The sequence below is a fragment of the Papaver somniferum genome, unplaced genomic scaffold (genome assembly GCF_003573695.1).
Source record: "Papaver somniferum cultivar HN1 unplaced genomic scaffold, ASM357369v1 unplaced-scaffold_125, whole genome shotgun sequence".
Lineage (NCBI taxonomy): Eukaryota > Viridiplantae > Streptophyta > Magnoliopsida > Ranunculales > Papaveraceae > Papaver > Papaver somniferum.
The window spans coordinates 2879342-2896222 of NW_020621603.1; the positions used below are offsets into that span (position 1 = coordinate 2879342).

Consider the following 16881-nt stretch of genomic DNA (forward strand, 5'->3'; position numbering starts at 1 on the left):
AGTTCGAAAACTTCGGATTAAGGAATACATGTGATTAAATATTTTTTGATAGGGTTGTAGTAAATAGGATTCGTTTCAGACTTGTGAAGGAAATGAATTTTTTAGATTTAATAAAATTATATATACAAAAATATTAACAAGATGAAGAGAGTTACTGGCACTCGGGATTCCACCAATTCTCACATTCATGCAGTTCAATATTTAATTCCGGACAATTAAAGCTCATAAAATAACAAACATCGACTCTAAATCTTTGCCAAGGTAGATTTTATAAAGAATTATATGTAAATCACAAGCATGACGCATCAAAAGTACCTAATACTAAGCATGCGACATCAAACGAAATCACAAATAATCAAGAAAAAACATAAATCAATTATAATAGTGCAAATAGTCATAAAGAAATGAAATAAAATTACCACATGTGAAAAACAGCTTCCTCCGTCGTCCCAGTGATGGGTTTTAGCTCCTCATGATGAAAACACGCTCAAAATATATTTTTATAGCTCAAATGGTGTTTACAATGGAGAGTAAAGGAGAAAATGGTGTAAAACTGTAATCTGCGACGCACAAAAAGCGTCACAGAATGAACGATAAAACACAAGTGTTGTTGATGTTTAGACTGCACTGCGACCCACGACTGTGCGTCTTAGACACTATTGATAAACCACTGTCCTTGCGAGTCTGTTCTTCGTGTTCTTCAGCATCAGCAACAGTAGAAACAGAGTTTCATCAACTCTTGATTTCTGCTTCTCTGGACCTTCTCTCGACCCCAAACTCTCGACACCCTTCTCCTCAACCCCAGCAACCTATTTATACTCAACAGGTCGACCAAATCTTTGTAATAACTTCAATATAATCCGGCAGTGAAGAGAATATTTCCGATATATTTTTTTATTCTTCTGACTTGTTACGGGATTTGTTTCCTGGTTTATCTCTTTCACGCATCTTCTCTGAGCTGTAGAATTTGTTTCCAACCAATACAGTCGACCCATGCACGTATCTTCCATCCAAAAATTCCAAGAATAGAATATCTTCACTGTTTTGAGAATATCTTCCCTGTTTTGCATCCCACGATTATCCAGCCCAAATAACTCGATTCGAACACCCATACCATCCCTGTTAGGCTATAACAGGTCCAACCCAATGAAAACTAGCCCTTGAATCTCCTTATATCACGTCCAAAATTTACTTCAACAATTACGCAGGTGAAGAACTATTTTTCCCGCCAAAACTCGGTTCAAATGGGGAAGAAACTGGTAGCCCCCTATCCAGAGTAGGGGTGCGAATAGCAGCTGCCTTGGGGGTGACCTGGGGGTGCCCCTTAGTAATTAGGTTACCCCTTATCCAAAAGCGAGAGTCTGAATAACACTTGTCCTCCGGGTGCCAAAATCAACTTTTCGAGCCGAATTTTCCAAAAATGTTTATTTCCTAAAAATACATAAAAACACAATATTAGTACAAAAATAGAGTTCCAACAATACGGACATTGAGGAAAAATTAGACACAAAAATGTGTCTATCAAATACCCCCAAACTTATTATTTGCTAGTCCTCGAGCAAAACTAGTAAAAAAATAAATAAAACCGAGTTAATCTTGGGAGGGTTTACCAGAGGTTTGCCCACAAAACCATTACTCCAGACCCTAACTATCTACGCAAAATCTTGGAAAGCACTACATAACCTCCTTGGTTGGCATACTTATTAATTACAGGAGGAAGTACCCTGATGCGAAATTCCAATTGTTGTATACGAGTTTGCACCCAAGTATACTAAAATTCATATAAGTGACAGAGCTCTACTAAGATAGTTTCACGATGGACATCATACTCGGAGTCGGAGTAATCATATGGATAGATTAAGAAATGGATATAGAAAAAATATAGATGGTTTTGATGTTAACTAGGTGAACGATGTTTCTCATATCTGTCTGAAGGCCACTGCCAAAATAAACCTATCCTAAATGACTGAGATAGTCTGACTAATATCAAATCACTGGCATATACAAGGGAACCAGTGTTCGATAATCCTAACTCTAGGTCAACACAACTGGCATATACAAGGGTTCCACTGGCCGACTTTATTTTATTCCGTTTGGTCAAATGGTCTGGTCTAAAACCTTCTTTTTTTTTAATCTTTTTTTTCCCAACACTCAGTCACTCTATTTTACCCTAGCAGTGGTAACAACTTGAATCGTGAGCCCCACCTAATCACCTAGAGAAACATAGTTTATAAATAAAAATAGAAACAGAAATGAAAAGGACTCAACGAGATATGGCGAAACTATCATGTTATTTCTAACACCTGAGCTATGTGCTTTTATGAATAGACTCTTTAGATGTTTCCATCTAGTCAGATTGGTCCCTCAACTCCTAAAACAAAAATGCTTCCATCCACTTAGATTGGTTAGTGCCATCCTAAATAAGCATAAATTTCTAGGCTCTGGAGTTTATTTATTATGCAACTAAAAAGTTTCTCCCATACCCCCAAACGTAAACCTAACATTGTCCTTAATGTTCTAAAGATAAAATTAAAAACATGAACAAGGAGAAACTGTTACCAATGAAGCAAAAGAGATAAGGAAAGATATTACCGTGTCGCATGAATATTGGGTTACCTCCCAAAAAGTGCTAAGTTTAAAGCCTTCAGCCAGACTAAGCAAGGATTAGTCACCACGTAGAATCATATAGTAGTAGCCGGAATAACTGTGGGTCATCTGGATCAAAAAGTGTTACCCACAAGAAGAGGAAACTGCAACAGACCAAGAAGATACCGAACATACCCTTGCTTAAGACAACTACATCTAGTTGTGGTTCAGGTTCAGGCTCTATAAAAGGGTCTAAATAAAAGGTTTTCATCAGTTGGATTTCCTCAAAGCTAAGATCCAGTTCAGGTATTAGAGTCTGGAAAAACTCAACTAAGAACTTAGAAGCACATAACAACAACCTGAATAATTGGGGATCCTCTAAGTCAATTAGATTTGGCTCACACAGCTGACCACAATGAAAGAGGTGTTCTTCCTTAAGAAAATGTGTCGACCCTAATATCCTAAAGTGATTAGGTTTAGTCTCAAAACTTAATTACCGACACATCTTAAAATCAAAAGTTCCCACAATTGGAAGAAATTTTTTTTGTGGGAAAACAAAGTCAATCTTGGTATCATAGCCTGGGTTAACCACATCAACCAGAGGATGGGTTTCTAACAACTGAGCTTCTTTCTGGACATCATTAGGTTCGGGAAAACGTGTATGAAGATAATCTTGTAAGATGGTTGAGGAACAAATGTCAAGTCCTACAGGAGGGTACTTTCTAAGAGTTAAAGCACACGGAGAATGATAATCACCCCCAAACTTAGAGTTTTCTGTGTCTCTAGAAAGACTAGTCACAACTTCCCTAATTTCTAGGTCATCAGATTCCTGGAAATGGTCAATAGATTCTTCTAAGTTGGGTTCATCCTCACTCATTTCTACGAGTTTATCATCTTCTAAGACTAGTGTTTCTAAATCGCTAGATTCTAAAACAGTATTCTCAGGGTAAACTCTTTCCTCTAAACCATCATCACAATCATATAAAGGATTATCATAGAAAGTTTCATATAAAGGCTCATCAACTAAGGTTTTAATCATAGTTACCTCCTCCGATTCACTGATAGGCACATCAAATAATGGATTATCCAACATACTGCAGGTTAAAGGATCATGAACTACATCGTCTAAAACGGTGGTATCTCTAGTCAAATCCACATCCTTTTGAATAAGTGAATAATTATTAAAATTATTTGGATTTGTATTAGAAACAACACTAGCATTATAAAGCTCAATCGGAGTAACAAATTCCTGATCACTATGCCTACATATTTCATGTTCTTCATCAATACTATCCTCATCATAATCATCACTATAATAACATGAAAATGATCGAACCTTATCAAAACAAGTAGTGTTACCAATTCTAACCTCGTCATCTTGATTATGTGAATAAAAACTATCCTTATTTTCGAGGGTGGTATTGGGAAAACTACACTGGAAATTAAGACTATCCTGAGCAAGTTTTTCCACAATCCTATTTGTATTCTCAGTAAATCGCTTGAGGGTCTCTTATAGAGATATCTTAGTTGACCGCTCTACGGAATCTTCTGGGAGAAGAATATTATAAGTATCTTTCATAAATAACTTCCGTGCTGACTCATTGAAACTCTTGAGAGACTCTTCTAGAGAAATAGAAGGATTGTTTTGCTCGTATGACCTGTGGGTATGTGGATAGTAATTGGGCTCAAAATGGTATGGACCATAACCTTCAAAGGTTTCGCGTTCCCAATCACTATTCACACTATGGTCATAAAAAGGATAATGTCTAAGATGCTCAGTCACATACTCATTGTATTGGCTATTATAATACCAGTTCGACATCCTAACTGCAAGGGAATTCTAAACAAACACAAAGAAGGCTGACTCGACCACAACAAGCCTATTTTATCTAGCAAACAAAAAGCATGATGGATCCACTTAGATTGTTTCTAGACCAGCTTCTAATCCTTCAAAAGGGAATTCGTTACAATTTGAGCAAACCCCTCTGGAATCAATCCGAGTCAAAGTAAGTTGAATAGAGGCGAGGGAAGCTGCGTGGAGCTTTGATACCCAAGGCCTCACCGCATTACAAGGTGGCGCAGTCACGCATTCAACTCACAGAAACCATCATGAACTTCGAAGTATGCTTAAAAGAGTAACCAATATTTTTCGAATGACTTTCCTATTAAGATCGTTACCCGATCGGTCTCGTTCTAATCAAATTTTAAGCTTGGGTTCGCGTTAGGTTTCGTTTTCCTAAGGCGGGCAAGAAGGGAACGGTGATGAAATCCGAACCCTTATCTTATATGGCAAGTTCTTGCCCTTTACTAGGAAATTAAAGCAGTCCAAATTCGTCTTCAATCAATGAATCACCTTAAGGAATACAATAACTCGCTTACAGGAGATTCGCGAGTGTTTCGATGGACTTACCTCCCGTACCAGACGGGGGATGAACCGTTGAAGTCGACTCGGGCCACGACTCCTATGTCATGTACGAACCCGAGGGGCCGAGACGATATTGTAATCGTCGTCCTTCCCTGCAAACAGTTTTATATTTAATGTACCCTTCCTTAGGGTTTAAAAAAAATAATTGTCCAAAGTCCAGTCCAATGAAAAGAAATACAAAAAAAAATAATAATAATTACAAAAAAATAAAAATAAAAATGGAAAGTCTCTTTAAAAAAAAATAAAAAAAAATAATTCTCTCTCTTTTTTTTTCTTCTTTTTTTTTCCTCTCTTTTTTCTTTATTTTTATGCTTTGTCTTTTTTCCTTCTCTTTTAGCTTTAAGCTTTCATTCCAAGGTCTTTAGTATCCAACTTCAAACCTGTAATACAAAGACACAACCAAAGAGACGTAAAAAGAATAAATGGAATAATAAAAAATAATAAAAACCTAAAAATTCTACCTAAGCACAAATCTCCGGCAGCGGCGCCAAAATGATTAAATATTTTTTGATGGGGTTGTAGTAAATAGGATTCGTTTCAGACTTGTGAAGGAAATGAATTTTTTAGATTTAATAAAATTATATATACAAAAATATTAACAAGATGAAGAGAGGTACTGGCACTCGGGATTCCACCAATTCTCACATTCATGCAGTTCAATATTTAATTCCGGACAATTAAAGCTCATAAAATAACAAACATCGACTCTAAATCTTTGCCAAGGTAGATTTTATAAAGAATTATATGTAAATCACAAGCATGACGCATCAAAAGTACCTAAGACCAAACATGCGACATCAAACGAAATCACAAATAATCAAGAAAAATCATAAATCAATTATAATAGTGCAAATAGTCATAAAGAAATTAAATAGAATTACCACATGGGTGAAAAACAGCTTCCTCCGTCGTCCCAGTGATGGGTTTTAGCTCCTCATGATGAAAACACGCTCAAAATATATTTTTATAGCTCAAATGGTGTTTACAATGGAGAGTAAAGGAGAAAATGGTGTAAAACTGTAATCTGCGACGCACAAAAAGCGTCACAGAATGAACGATAAAACACAAGTGCTGTTGATGTTTAGACTGCACTGCGACCCACGACTGTGCGTCTTAGACACTGTTGATAAACCACTGTCCTTGCGAGTCTGTTCTTCGTGTTCTTGGTGTTCTTCATCATCAGCAGCAGTAGAAACAGAGTTTCATCAACTCTTGATTTCTGCTTCTCTGGACCTTCTCTCGACCCCAAACTCTCGACACCCTTCTCCTCAACCCCAGCAACCTATTTATACTCAACAGGTCGACCAAATCTTTGTAATAACTTCAATATAATCCGGCAGTGAAGAGAATATTTCCGATATATTTTTTTTATTCTTCTAACTTATTACGAGATTTGTTTCCTGGTTAATCTCTTTCACGTGTCTTCTCTGAGAATTTGTTTCCAACCAATACAGTCGACCCATGCACGTATCTTCCATCCAAAAATTCCGAGAATAAAATATCTTCCCTGTTTTGAGAATATCTTCCCTGTTTTGCATCCCACGATTATCCAGCCCAAATAACTCGATTCGAACACCCATACCATCCCTGTTAGGCTATAACAGGTCCAACCCAATGAAAACTAGCCATTGAATCTCCTTATATCACGTCCAAAATTTGCTTCAACAATTACGCAGGTGAAGAACTATTTTTCCCGCCAAAACTCGGTTCAAATGGGGAAGAAACTAGTAGCACCCTATCCAGAGTAGGGGTGCGAATAGCAGTTGCCTTGGGGGTGACCTGGGTGCCCCTTAGTAATTAGGTTACCCCTTATCCAAAAGCGAGAGTCCGAATAACACTTGTCCTCTGGGTGCCAAAATCAACTTTTCGAGCCTAATTTTCAAAAAATGTGTCTATCAACATGGTTATGTAATCTAAACTCTCATTTCAATCATTGAGACAATCTCAGAGGACGTTATATAGCCGTTATTCACAGACCGTTTCACGTCAGAGCAATTCTCAAAGTAATTGAATCTTTTCATGACTTTCGTCACTAGGTGAAGATAAACTTGATCAAAGCGAAACGCTTTACCAACACACGATTTCGAGAAAAAGATAAGTAGTGAATACTCAGCTCGAAATTTCAAATGTGTATGATCCAGTCTCCACATACCTTTTTGTCTCATAAGAAGTAGGAGATAGAATAGATAGACTTTTGAGTGATAGATAAGTTCAAGTCTCCACATACCTTTTTGTTGATGAAGTTCCATGGTTCCTTGAGTAGATCTTCGTCGTTGTACGATGAATCGCCATGAAGTCCTTGAGTTCAACTACACTTTTCTATCCTAGTCCGAGACTTAGCTATAATAGACTAGAAATCAAGACTCATAGTTTTGATCACTAACATTGACAAACATGCTTGATATAACAACGCATGCGAGGTTGACCGAGCTATGCTCTAACAACTCCTACATCTAATTGAATACTTTTAGAATTTTAATGTCATTTGCTGCAAATCAAGAACGAAAACTGATTCAGATGTATGTAAAAAAAATGTTCTTTTACATGGAGATCTAAAATAAAAAGTTTATATGAGTGTGCCATCCGACCATACTTCTAGATGTAAACTAGGTACAATATGTAAATCTAATAAGGCGATATAGAGGCTAAAGAAATCACCACGAACATCGTACGGAAAGCTAAATCAGTTCTTTTGAAAGTGGTCTCAAACAAAGTATACATGTTCGATATTATTTTCAAACGAGGATCGTCGAGTATTATTGTGTTTTTAGTATATATAGATGACATCGTAAAAACTGGTGATGATTATTTTGAGATTACAATACTCAAGGCTCTCTTCCGCACCAAATTTTCTACAAAGGATTTAGGGATCTCAGAGTATTTTCTTGATTTAGAAATCTCCTACTCTAAGAAGGTATTTTTGTAAATCAAAGAAAATAAAATATATACCGGATTTTCTAAAGGAAACATGATACTTGGGGTTAAGACCTGCGGACCCACCTATTGATTATCGAGGGAACTTTCATGAAGATGGTGAGTTGACTCCTAATAGTGTTGAATCTCAAATATTAATGGGCCTAACTAACCTCGAAAACCGGTTTGTAAGGTTAGGGTTTCCCAAGACATATAAACCGCGAGATCATAGGTAATCCATACAGTGTGGGATTAATCTCAACACACCCCCTCACATGTGGTCTCGTTGGGTCTAACATGTGGACGTTAAATCGGGATATGCAAGGAAAAGTTTCACTTAAATGACTTGTGAAAAGGAGAGGGTACAAGGTACACCATCCAAGAAATTCAGTTACAATCGCGCTCCTTACAACACTTGAACCTTGCAAGGCTTTACCCAATTGATTCCCTTAGTTGCCGTCCTTTACATCCTAAGAGTTGCTTCAGCCTAAGTGAAGAGTTTTGATACCAATCTTCCTTTAACAGATAAGTCGATTTGATTTCCCTTTATCTTAAAGATCAAGGCTCAGAAATCTAATTATGTTTCTTAGAGGAAACTTAGGTCCATAGAGGACAAGTCTAGCAATCAACTAGGATATAAAGTGTCAGGAATTAAATTTCCCAGTTGAATGAGTGTCTCTATTTATAGATGTTCAAGACTGAGGGTTGCTTAGAATTCAAGCTAAAATAACTTGAGAATCAAGCAAACACCTTTTATATTTATATTAAACTCTAATTATAGTTTCAAATAAGGGTGTGAGAAGTTTGTCTTGAATTTACATAAAAGAATATACACAGTGGTTCGGTTACGGAATCTTGTATAATGACTGTTATAGGCAAATATGCCTTTCAAACCTTAAGCAATATTGTGTTCATTTGATATGGGAAGTTTCACCACTGGAATTGGTGATGAAACCTAATTTTCACCCTATGTAATCAATCAATCACAAGGATGATAAGTGAAACCCTATAGTTTTTATCAGCTGAGAATAGAGAAAGAATTTTTTTTTATCAACCGGTAATAAAGACAAATGTAAGTTGACTCTCATCAAAAGTGTTTTGGCTAGTTTGCCCATTTATTATTTATCAATTTTTCTTGCTCCGTGCTCCATTACAAATAAGACTGATAAGATAGTAAGAAAATTTCTTAGGGATGACGATTCTAACAAGAAAAGAATCCATAATGTCGGGCGGTCTATAATCGTTAAATCTAGAGAAGGTGGTGGCCTTGGAATCCGAAAGTCTAAATACATGAACTCCGCGCTTCTAAAAAAGTGGTGGTGGAGATTTGAAATGAAAAAGAATGCTTTTTGGAGAAAGATAATTGTGGAAAAATTTGGAGAATCATCAACCGGTTGGGAAACTCTTCAACCGAAAGGGCCAAAGGGATGTAATTTGTGGCACAATATGTGTAATGAGCTGGAGGATTTTAATAAACATGTGAAATTTAAGATCGGTGCGGTAAATGAAATTAGATTTTGGGAAGATTTTTGGATTGGAGATGCCGTCTTATGCAATAGATTTCCATTGACATTTGAAGCTTCAAAAACATAAGGGAAAGTGGTGGCTAGGTTATATGAGATTGAGAGTGGCGGCATCAAATGGAAGTTCATGTCTCGAAGTAGATATTCCCAAGCCATAATGAGGGAGATCGCTTCTATAAACTCTTTACTTGAAGTGGTAAATATTTAAGAAGGGGTCGTAGATTCTATATTGTGGATGGTGGATAGAAACAATATAGTTGATGCTTATACGGTTAAATGCGGGTTTGGAACTCTTAGTGAACAAGGCATATTAGCTTCCCAAGTGAGATTATTCGGTGTCGACATTTTCCGTACAAAGTAAACTTCTTTCTATGGCTTTTATACCATGAAAGCTTGATGACAACGGACAAACTTATTAGAAGCCATATGAATGTGGATAGGGTGTGCCGGTTTTGTGAAGAAGAAGATGAAACAAGTGCCCATTTATACTATCATTGTTGGCGAACAAAGAGGATTTGGGATTATTTTGCTGAAGGATGCAACTTCAATTGGAATTACGATAGTAATATTTCCGCGACTATAAAAATTTGGAGTCATGATTGGGGTGACGAAAGACTTGACCGTATAAGGAACAACTTACCGATTGTAATATGGTGGTGCATTTGGAAAGAAAGGAATTTTAAAATCTACAACCACAAAAAAAGAAACTTAGAAAGTATAATTCGAGATATTAAGATTCAAGCTTATTTTTGGGCGGAAACAAACACTAAAATGTTGGATTTGGGCGGAACAACTTACCGATTGCAAACATGGTGATGAGACTCGTATTTCCACCGGTGGTTTTGAGTTGGATTTGAGATGTATGGCGTTTAATTTTTATTATGCTCACTTGGTTATTTGTTCTTTGTTTTTTTCTTTGGATGATCGATTCCAAACTCGGTTGTGTCTGTTGTATTTATTGGGTTGAGGTACCCTCTTAAATACCTCTTTTTTAATGAATATTTTATATTGACCAATCAAAAATAAATAAATAAAGACAAATGTAATAGAATAATGTATGGTTTCTGCTTTAAATGTATTGACCCTCCAATGTGTGACAGCTGATGAGACACTCAAATACCCCCCGTCATGATTCTCAGTGGCATTGCTATAATTTTCGTCTTGTGTGGCCATAATTTAGTAATTAGGAATAGTACCAGGCCGCATTCCGTTTTTCCGTGTTTTAAAGGTCCAGATCAGGCAATTTCTACGTTACTACTCAGAAGAAAGTTTCCTGTAACAACAAATTTTATTCCTGTTTAAAAGAAAAGTTACACTAGGAAAAATTCTAAGTGTTCCCGATGATGCTTCAGCAATACTCAAAATTGTTATGCTTATGACATATTATTATTTTTGGATGACCGTCCGAATAAGAAATAATAGAAGCTAGCGATTTTAAATTTCGTGCGTCTAGAATGATTAGAAAGGACTTCATCTAGTCGGATTTATTCTTGATTTTGTTGTCGTCCCTGTCTTGATTATCTCCGAAAGCTGCTTGGAAAATGTTTTCAAAGGCTTCATCCATACAAGAAGTGAAGAGTTCTGAATCAATAAATTCCTTCTCCATTGTTACCACAACCATCAATTTATCATTGTTCGTCACTGATGTAAACGTAGTACTCTGCATGCAATATACATATCAATTACCAAATAATGCTTAGGCCTCACTGCCTCATCGTATTTTCATCATAGTGCTGTTGCTTTCGGTATACCAAACAAGTAATTTTTGCTTAATAAATTCATACATACTAACCTGAGGTATACCCGAGACAATATAGTAACAATTGCTAACAGGGTGGTTCATGAACGCCATTTGCTCTTTTGGCCCTATCAGATTCGATATCATCGTACTCGAGTTCTTAAAGCTTTTATACAAAACTCCGTTAGTCACCTGTATCATATTATTTATTTACATAGTTAGGATGACTCTTAGATTTGCCACAACCAAGAGCAATCAATTAACAGCCTAACATACCTTTTGCCCCAGCACCCGTGTCGCAGTCTTTAGAAAAGGATCTAGAAGAGGTAATATCAAGGAATTCTTCTTTCTGTCCATATTCTTTTTTGCCGTGATTATAAAATCAAGAGGATTCACTTGCTCATCATTTGGAAAAGATGGTAACTTCGCAAACGCGATACTAGAACGGTTCCCCCATGCTTCTGCCTTTATCATATCATCTAAGTTCTTTGCGCCTTTAAATACTCTCGTGTTTACCATAACACATAAGGTCATATTTGTTGCACCATTGGAGTCCATCATCAGGAGGCCGTCTTCTTCACCGTACGGCTCCATCAGCTTCTTCTTCCTCTCCGTGTACAAGTGAATCATATACGACAGTAGTCCGATGATTACATCATTTACTGTCTGCGTATGACAGTTGCACAGAATTGTTTCTAATCAATTTATAATCACCATAAAGTAAATTATAACAGTCTAATTATATATAGTTAAGGTGAGTAGTGGAACTTACCGCTCCAAGCTTGATTCTAACTTGCTTGACTCTTTCAAGTGAAATCGTCACTGAGTAGACATTAAAAGGTCTGAGTAACTCCCTTTTCTTCGATGTGTATGAATACCGGATTGCAGATGGAGGATCTTCTAAACACGTTACCCTTAGACTAGTCTCAACTATATCATAAGATGTATTAATGCACGTACCCATCAACCCTAACAACTTCTTCCCTAATCCTATTACACGATTACCATGATCTTGCGGTTGTGTTTTCACCAGTGACATTTTCGGAAAAGTAAGAGGAAGTGAAGGTTTGTCAGCTCTTCCACAACACTTGAAAAAGACTCTCATAAATGAATAACCGTCACCAATTGCATGACTAAACTTAAAGATCATAGTACAAGCACCCTTCGTACTTGGGTACTTAACTAAATGAACTTCCCATAATGGTTTTCCTTCTGGAAAGTTCTCACAACCTATCTTCGATATGTATTCTCGCAACATTTCATCGTAATGTTCTCTAGTTAAACCATTGGGGAATGTTGGAACGATTATATGATCTTCGAGATGTATACCAACCCGTTTCCACCTTAAAACACCTTTCTTGTTTCTCTCCATAATCGAAGAAAAACGAACGTTTTGTGGTACCAAATGGGTGCGCAAAAAATCTAGTGTTTCAAATTCTGTGATCGATTTTTCTAGTTCGAAAACAACGTAAATGATGAGTGATGCGATTTTACTGTTCAAGCTCTGTGATACTGGGCTCACTGGAGGACTTGTTTCTTCGTCTCTATTTGCTTCATTGCTGTTGTGGCTGTTATCCATTTTTGCTCTTAGAAATAGATTTTTGTCTAGCTGGTACATATATCCTTTCTCTCTTGTGCATATATATATATACAGGTCATTCAAAGATTGACATCTGACACCCCCTCCTTATTACTCCTCCACCGTCCACACCACACTAGTAATATGGTTAGGTTTCACCCACTTCTGACTCATGAAAATTAATTTCGGTTAAAAGAAAACCAAATATGGATGAAAATAATTTAAAGTTCCACCCACTTGTGGAGTATGGCTTTTGATTGTTCCGAGAATTACAGTTAAGTCATTACTGAGGTCTTCTTATGATCTTATCTACCAAGTACCAACCATATGTTTTGGTTTCACACTGCATCAATTAGCTAAGAAAGTAATTGATTTATATGAAAAATGAAAAGCATACTACATGCATTGAAGTCCATGGGAGTGGAAATTACCCGTTCTAGGGAGTGAATATATTAACATATTCCCACAAACTTCGTCTTCTCTGACATTCTAGTGGTCCCGTCCTTTCCGGTGCAACTGTTATCAGTCGGAAAAATTAGGGAAGCTTTAAATTGTGATGTTATCTTCTCACCTACTTTCTCATATTTGAGGATGCAAAGACGGGAACGGATGGAATGTATATTCTAATGGGCTTTCCTTATACCATCCTCCTAATAAAGCATGTTAGGCCACCGGGAAAATTAGGCTAAGGCCCAATTCATGGATAACCCATAATATGAGGCCTTTAGTTAAAAGAAATTTAAATGAGAATCTAGGTCCTGAGTTATTAAAGGATAACTAAAATTGTCGATAATTATATATTGTCCATAATTAAATAAAATTTAAATTTAGGCTCAAAATTATTAAATCTATGCCCAAAATTATTAAAATACTGTGTGAATGTGTAAACAGAAGTTACACATGCATATGACATGTGTATCCAGAAGTTACACATCCTTATGTCATGTGTAATGCAAAGTTACACATCAAAAAAATAGACATCAAAAAGTGCGCATACAATAAAATACATGTATTACTTTAATATTCATTTACAATAATTTCTTAGCATGTGTAATTAGAAGTTACACACGCATCTGTCTAGTTTAATTGAGAGCTACATATGCATATATCTAGTGTAACTGAGAGTTACACATGCGTCTGATTTATGCTTTTATGAAGTTTAAATCTTTGCCTTTCCTTCTTGTTGTCCTCCCTCCAAAATGCTTGCATATCTGCAACGAAATAAACATCCATGGATTAGGTTGGATGAACAAAAAGCAAAAAAAATAAAAATATTATAGAACAAATTGTAAGGAAAAATTATAGAACAAAGATCACAGAAAATACACATGATAACCTATCTTAGCATGTGTAACTGGGAGTTACACATGCATCCGTCATGTGTAATCATCAGTTACACATCCATATAGATGTGTATGCAGAAGTTACACATCCGTCATGAGATCGGTTTCTTCACAACACAATAAAGAAACTTGAAAGCAAGTGAATGTATCTTGAGTCAGAGCCCTCATTCTGCATCCAGGTATGAGTAACAAGCTATAATATGCGCAGAAAATGACAGAATATGGTCAATGCATAAAATAACATATCAATGTTTTCAAGGTATATGCTACTTCCTACTAGCAAGCATTTGTATCACCACTCATAAATTCATAGCACAAAAGTAAACATTCCAAACAATCTTCTAGTAAAAGTGAGACATGAAATAGTTTACTTCCTTGTGAAACGATGCTTGGTATGTCCTCTATAACTTGATTGTTTACGGTCATAAGTATATCATGGTAAAGAAGATGAGTTAGTGTCAATTAAGAAGAAGTAGCTACCTTCGATATGAGCCGTAATTTGTGCTTCAATACAAGAGAGAGTTGTCAACAGCAGCAGCAGCAGCAGCACCACCACCAGAGAGGTAGTATTACTAGTATTGTTGTTATAATAATAATCAACACCTGCAGATTGAGACACCAATCCAAAACATCAATTGATCTTCATATTCTTCTCTATCATCTCAAGTCTTACTTAATCATACCTCCTAACTCATCTGCTCAGAGAGGGTAACCTATGAAAAGATGGATAAATCAATTTATGCATGGAAAGACTGACTAATATTCCAGTATCAGACCAGAACATAAAAAAAATATGAATGCATGATATGAGATATACAAATATAAAGTTTCAACACCCAGGTTGCAACTAGTTCAGGCCTATATGCAACTAATAAACTGAATTACGTATCATTTCGGGTTTACTCAAACTTTTACACATATAATTAGCACATGTAACTAGCAGTTACACATTCAATTAGCATGTGTAACTCGCAATTACACATCCAATTGACATGTGTAACTAGTAGCTACACAACTTCAGAATCTGGTCTTGGAGCTAATCTACTATATTCAATTAGCTTGCGTACCCGTAAAGTATGAAAGCGTTCAAACTTCAAAAGCTAACAGTTCCTACAAAAGAATACAATTATGTATATTTCATTCTGTTGTCCATACATGATACGTATTGATCTCTGTACCTTGGTGAATATTATTATAGAGGAGGAATTCATAATAATAATAGACGAGAAACTTAGAAGAACAGAACACACTAGAAACCAGATTCGAAGAAAATATCTTCTCTAGATTATGAACAAGAAAACTATTACAATTCTCTCTTTGTTACGCTCACAATCTCTCTAGGTAAATAACCTTAAACTATTTTCTAAGCTTGCTTTTACAATAATTAATTGCCTCACAAACTTATCTCTCTGATCTAGGTGTGTCTGTATCACAAACCACACTCTAGATGTCTTAGATATGAGCTAAACATCGCTATTTATAGGTTTGACAGTTTCCCAAACCTTCTAGGAATCTAATTCCTTATCTAGGAATAATTCCTTTTCTAGATATTTCCTTATCTAGGAATAATATCTTATCTTAGGAATATTTCCTTATCTAGGAATAATTACTTTTCTAGAAAAAATTCCTTGTCTAGGTATATTTCCTTATCTAGTAATATTACCTTTGAAAAAGCGGGGGTCTAACAACACCACCCAATATTTCGCTTAGCAATCTGTATGGACTAACTCCGAAATACTTTGCTAGAGAATCAACTAGACAATCATACTCAATCTAGATAAAAGTATCTCAAGGAGTTGATATCTCTCTCTTGATTTGATTTTTACTCAAGCTAAAATTAATAGCGAGTCTTTATCAAATACAAGGAATAACTTGGACGGTACCAAAGACCAATGTCCAAGGATCAATCAATATCAATCAACAACCAAAGGTTGGATTTCCAATTGATGATCTCGAACACACAACATGTATTATTTCAATTATATAAAATATAATGCGGAAAAGAAATAACACAGACACCAGAAGTTTTGTTAACGAGGAAACCGCAAATGCAGAAAAACCCCGGAACCTAGTCCAGATTGAATACACACTGTATTAAGCCGCTACATACACTAGCCTACTCCAAGCTAACTTCGGACTGGACTATAGTTGAACCCCAATCAGTCTCCCACCGATCCAAGGTACAGTTGTACTCCTACGCCTCTGATCCCAGCAGGATACTGCGCACTTGATTCCCTTAGCTGATCTCACCCACAACCAAGAGTTGTTGCAACCCAAAATCACAGACTTGATAATAAACAAATCTGTCTCACACATAAAAGTCTATCAAAGGATAAATTTGTCTCCCACAGATAAACCCTAGATTTTGTTCCGTCTTAAGATATGAAATCAAGGTGAACAAGAACCAATTGATAATTCAGTCTTATATTCCCGAAGAACAGCATAGATTAATCAATCACCTCTCTACAATCCATCCTGACTACACAGGTGGTTTGTAGAGGAATCACAAACAGTGAGACGAAGATGTTTGTGACTTCTTTATCTTGCCTATCGGAGAACTCTCACGATCTCAAGCCAATCAAAGATTGTACTCGTACGATAGAAGATGCAAGATCAGATCACACAGCTACGATAAGTCGTTAACCTGGTTTTAGAGAATAAAACCAAAGGTTAAAGGAGAATCGACTCTAGCGAGCGCACTAGTATCACACAGACGTGTGGGGATTAATTTTGCCCAATGTTAGATGTCTCCTTTATATAGCCTTCAAATCGGG

The 16881-nt window shown here is 36.3% G+C and overlaps 1 protein-coding gene across 1 annotated transcript; it reads right to left on the reverse strand.

The window, feature by feature from the left end:
• Positions 1 to 10725: 10725 nt before the first annotated feature.
• Positions 10726 to 12783, reverse strand: LOC113331615 (O-acyltransferase WSD1-like). The gene is made up of 4 exons (XM_026578307.1): positions 11958 to 12783; positions 11462 to 11851; positions 11240 to 11377; positions 10726 to 11107 (listed from the first exon to the last, which is right to left on the reverse strand). Exons 1-4 carry the CDS (start codon positions 12762 to 12764, stop codon positions 10922 to 10924), a joined length of 1521 nt encoding a protein of 506 aa, XP_026434092.1. The 5' UTR covers positions 12765 to 12783; the 3' UTR covers positions 10726 to 10921.
• Positions 12784 to 16881: the final 4098 nt, after the last annotated feature.

Bases quoted from the DNA above. Each gene is read 5' to 3' on its own strand.
- LOC113331615 (XM_026578307.1), bottom strand. From the start codon at position 12,764: ATGGATAACAGCCACAACAGCAATGAAGCAAATAGAGACGAAGAAACA. The intron at 11,852-11,957 runs GTAAGTTCCACT...TGTCATACGCAG, and splicing joins TTAGAATCAAGCTTGGAGCG to ACAGTAAATGATGTAATCAT. The intron at 11,108-11,239 runs GTTAGTATGTAT...TATTGCATGCAG, and splicing joins TTGTCTCGGGTATACCTCAG to AGTACTACGTTTACATCAGT.